This window comes from Papio anubis, chromosome 12 (assembly GCF_008728515.1).
Source record: "Papio anubis isolate 15944 chromosome 12, Panubis1.0, whole genome shotgun sequence".
Classification (NCBI taxonomy): domain Eukaryota; kingdom Metazoa; phylum Chordata; class Mammalia; order Primates; family Cercopithecidae; genus Papio; species Papio anubis.
Window position 1 is genome coordinate 65,604,271 of NC_044987.1, and position 4,883 is coordinate 65,609,153.

Genomic DNA, 4,883 nt, shown 5'->3' on the forward strand with positions numbered 1-4,883 from the left:
CGGCTGTGACCTCAAGGCCGAGCCCCTGGTGACCTCAGGGAGAGTCCCCACCCCCACCGCCCTTGCGCCCTGGGGCAGGGCGGGGGGCGTGGAGAGGGGGCGGAATCGGGGCGGTCCCGGGAGCGCCCAGCCCGCTCCGCCTCCGCAGCGTTGACAGCTGCCCGCCGCCGGGAGATCAGCTGTTGGAGATCAGAGGAAGAGGAAGGGGCGGAGCTGCTTTGCGGCCGGCCGCGAAGCAGTCAGCCGACTACAGAGAAGGGTAATGGGGTGTCCTCAGCGCCGCCTGGGGCCCTGAGGGCCAGCTAGGGTCCAGGCCGGTGGGGACGGGACAAACGAACTAGCCCCGTGTAGGAAGCCTGACAATGCCCCGCTACGGAGCATCACCGCGCCAGAGTCGCCCCAGGTCCGGCCGGGAGCAGGGACAAGACAGAACCTTCGGAGCCCCCCGACTCCTTTGGATGGGCCTAGTACTGGTGCTGGCGCTGGCTCTGGCTCTGTCTGACTCTCTGGTTCTCTGGGCGCCGGCAGAGGCTCATCCTCTTCCTCCCCAAGGCCATCCTGCCAGGTTACATCGCATAGTGCCCCGTCTCCGAGATGTCTTTGGGTGGGGGAACCTCACCTGCCCAGTCTGCAAAGGTCTATTCACCGCCATCAACCTTGGGCTGAAGGTGAGCGCTGAAGGGGTTGCAGTGGAGGAGGCCGAAGGGAGTGCTGGGGCTGGGGGCTGGGGCTGATGCTGGTGCCCTGGGGTCAGAATGCATCCCTGATGGAGAGGGTGGCATCTACAATCCGTCACTGAGTTTGCTCCCCTTTGGGGACACCTATGGCTACATGCCACCACCACCCCATTGTGACCTTTGTGAAGTAAGAAAATACTGCAGACAGTGCCTGAGAAAGTCAGCTTGTCAAGCAAAGGCCTCATGCCACAGGCTGCTGAGCTAAAGAGGAAGTGATGGCCTGGTGCTGCCTGAGTTAGAGGGTAATATCTGGAAGGCAAAGGTGTGCACTGAGCTTTCTTCACCATGGTGCACTGAGTCCTGCCCAGCCCCAGTTTGGAAATGGAAGCCCAAGGGGTGTTGGCCAGGGGTTGGCCTGGTTCCTCTGCTCTGCCTCTGATTTCTCACCATGTGCTCCTCCCACTGCAGAAGGAACCCAATGTGGCTCGCGTGGGTTCCATGGCCATCAAGCTGTGCAATCTGCTGAAGATAGCACCACCTGCCGTGTGCCAATCCATTGTCCAGCTCTTTGAGGATGACATGGTGGAGGTGTGGAGACGCTCAGTGCTGAGCCCATCTGAGGCCTGCGGCCTGCTCCTGGGCTCCACCTGTGGGCACTGGGACATTTTCTCATCTTGGAACATCTCTTTGCCTACTGTGCCGAAGCCGCCCCCCAAACCCCCTAGCCCCCCAGCCCCAGGTGCCCCTGTCAGCCGCGTCCTCTTCCTCACTGACCTGCACTGGGATCATGACTACCTGGAGGGCATGGACCCTGACTGTGCCGACCCACTGTGTTGCCGCCAGGGTTCTGGCCTGCCGCCCGCGTCCCGGCCAGGTGCTGGATACTGGGGCGAATACAGCAAGTGTGACCTGCCCCTGAGGACCCTGGAAAGCCTGTTGAGTGGGCTGGGCCCAGCCGGCCCTTTTGATATGGTGTACTGGACAGGAGACATCCCTGCACATGATGTCTGGCACCAGACTCGTCAGGACCAGCTGCGGGCCCTGACCACCGTCACAGCACTTGTGAGGAAGTTCCTGGGGCCAGTGCCAGTGTACCCTGCTGTGGGCAACCACGAGAGCACACCCGTCAATAGCTTCCCTCCCCCCTTCATTGAGGGCAACCACTCCTCCCGCTGGCTCTACGAAGCGATGGCCAAGGCTTGGGAGCCCTGGCTGCCTGCTGAAGCCCTGCGCACCCTCAGGTACTTATCATCCCTGGAAACCCAGGAAGGGAAAAAAGGGTGAATGAAAGTGAAGGGAGAAGGGAACCTGGGGCATTGTCTCTGATTGCTCTAGCATGAGTCCTTAGTGCTCTTCACTCAGCTCCCCTAATCTGACTCCATCTTCCCTTTCTACTCTTTTGCCACACCAGGCTACTTTTTTTTTTTTTATAGTTTAGTTTTTGTAGAGACAAGATCTTGCTATGTTGCCCAGGCTGGTCTCAAACACCTAACCTCAAGCAATCCTCCCGCCTCGGCCTCCCAAAGTGCTGGGACTACAGACGTCAGCTACTGCTCCCGGCCCTCCTTTTTTTTGGGGGGGAGCAGGGATGGAGTCTTGCTCTGTCACCCACGCTGGAGTGCAGTGGCACGATCTCAACTCACTACACCCTCCACCTCCCAGGTTCAAGCAATTCTCCTGCCTCAGCCTCCCAAGTACCTGAGACTACAGGTGCGTGCCACCACGCCCTAATTTTCGTATTTTTAGTAGAGATGGGGTTTCACCATGTTGGCCAGGATGGTTGTGATCTCCTGACCTCGTGATCTGCCCACCTCAGCCTCCCAAAGTGCTGGGATTACAGGCATGAACCACCGCACCCAGCCTTCCAGCCCTCCCTTTCTACTCTTATCTCTAGCCACCCTCCTTCAAAGGTCCCTCCTTCAAAGGTCTGGCAGCATAACCTCTCCATGCCTCAGCTGCGTCTTTGCTCATGTTGGCCCTCTGGAATTGATTTCCCCTTTATTAACTGCTGCAATTTTTCTCACCTTATCCATCTCATGTCATCTTCCCTCTGTGTGGCCCTTGCTTCCCATTCTAGCTCACTCTTATCCCTCCACCATACTCCTGGAGTCCTCTGCCCTCGGAGCCTTTCTTTTGTGTCACACAGACCCAATAATTAGAACTGTTTGGTCTCCAGCTAGACTGTGAGCTCTTTGCAGGTGGGGAAGATGTCATGTATGCTTTTACCCTCCACCCAAATGCCCAGCACAGGAGGAACAGGATTGGAACAAATGTTGACCTCTCATGTTTACTTTGTTTCAGAATTGGGGGGTTCTATGCTCTTTCCCCATACCCCGGTCTCCGCCTCATCTCTCTCAATATGAATTTTTGTTCCCGTGAGAACTTCTGGCTCTTGATCAACTCCACGGATCCCGCAGGACAGCTCCAGTGGCTGGTGGGGGAGCTTCAGGCTGCTGAGGATCGAGGAGACAAAGTGAGGGGGAGTGGTGGGAACACAGTGGTGCTGGGGGACAAGCAGGCTTCTGTCGAGCTGGAGCACCTCTGGGCAGAGAAGTTTGATTTTCCTGGCATTCCCAACAAGTGTTCCCTGGGGGTTCAGCTCATGGTCACTGTTGAAAGCCTTCATTCAGTCCCCCTCTCTAGCCAGGGCTGCCTGGACCCCTGGATGCCCTGATTACCATCCTTAACTCTCCCTGCTAGGTGCATATAATTGGCCACATTCCCCCAGGGCACTGTCTGAAGAGCTGGAGCTGGAATTATTACCGAATTGTAGCCAGGTAGGAGGGAGATGAGGGTGGGAGTAGGGACAGGGTGAGTGTCTGAAGGCTGAAGATTCCCTTGAGCATCTCACCATCCCTGTTGTCCCATGGAGTGGGGAGACTCCTTCCTAGAACAGGTTGGAGAAAGAGGGCATCCTATCTCCCCAGATCTCTTCCTACCCCTCCCTAGAATCTTCTGAATGTAGTATTTTCTGGCCAGGTATGAGAACACCCTGGCTGCTCAGTTCTTTGGCCACACTCATGTGGATGAATTTGAGGTCTTCTATGATGAAGAGACTCTGAGCCGGCCGCTGGCTGTAGCCTTCCTAGCACCCAGTGCAACTACCTACATCGGCCTTAATCCTGGTGAGTGAGGCAGAAGGGAGCCTCCTTTATCCTGGAGTTGGTGGGATAGAGGAAGGAGGTTGGAGCCAGAGCCTGCAAAGCATGGGCAGGATGTGTGGCCCCTCCCTGGAGTTGCCCTTGCTCCTTTCCCCTCCAGTCAGTCCCGCTTCCTTGCAGGTTACCGTGTGTACCAAATAGATGGAAACTACTCCGGGAGCTCTCACATAGTCTTGGACCATGAGACTTACATCCTGAATCTGACCCAGGCGAACACACCGGGAGCTATACCGCACTGGCAGCTTCTCTACAGGGCTCGAGAAACCTATGGGCTGCCCAACACACTGCCTACCGCTTGGCACAACCTGGTATATCGCATGCGGGGCGACATGCAACTCTTCCAGACCTTCTGGTTTCTCTACCATAAGGGCCACCCGCCCTCAGAGCCCTGTGGCACGCCCTGCCGTCTGGCTACTCTTTGTGCCCAGCTCTCTGCCCGTGCTGACAGCCCTGCTCTGTGCCGCCACCTGATGCTAGATGGGAGCCTCCCAGAGGCCCAGAGCCTGTGGCCAAGGCCACTGTTTTGCTAGGGCCCCAGGGCCCACATTTGGGAAAGTTCTTGATGTAGGAAAGGATGAAAAAGCCCAAATGCTGCTGTGGTTCAACCAAGCAAGGTCATCCAGTGGAAGAACCAGTCCCTGGGCCCCAAGGATGCCGGGGAAACAGGACCTTATCCTTTCTTGGAGCTGGTTTAGCTGGATATGGGAGGGGGTTTGGCTGCCTGTGCCCAGGAGCTAAACTGCCTTGAGGCTGCTGTCCTTTCACAGCCATGGAATAGAGGCCTAAGTTGACACCGCCCTGGCAGGCAAGACAGGAACTGTTGCCCCAGGCCTGTGCTGCCCAGCCAGGAACCCTGTACTGCTGCTGCGACCTGATCCCGCCAGTCTGTTAAAATAAAGATAAGAGACTTGGACTCTAGACCCCTGTGTGACTGTACCAATTTCTTCCTTCAAGCAGGCAGGGCAAGGAGATCTTTGGGGCAAGATCATAACTGAGGCACAGGGTAATGGGGTTGATGGTGTGGTACAGGCATAGATGGCACACA

The 4,883-nt window shown here is 56.9% G+C and overlaps 1 protein-coding gene across 1 annotated transcript; it reads left to right on the forward strand.

Moving 5' to 3' along the window:
- Window positions 1-63: 63 nt before the first annotated feature.
- SMPD1 (sphingomyelin phosphodiesterase 1) lies at window positions 64-4,756 on the forward strand. The gene is made up of 6 exons (XM_003910298.2): window positions 64-668; window positions 1,146-1,918; window positions 2,979-3,150; window positions 3,378-3,454; window positions 3,657-3,802; window positions 3,959-4,756. The coding sequence occupies exons 1-6, from the start codon at window positions 363-365 to the stop codon at window positions 4,366-4,368; spliced, it is 1,884 nt and encodes a 627-aa protein (XP_003910347.1). The 5' UTR covers window positions 64-362; the 3' UTR covers window positions 4,369-4,756.
- The last annotated feature ends 127 nt before the right edge of the window (window positions 4,757-4,883 follow it).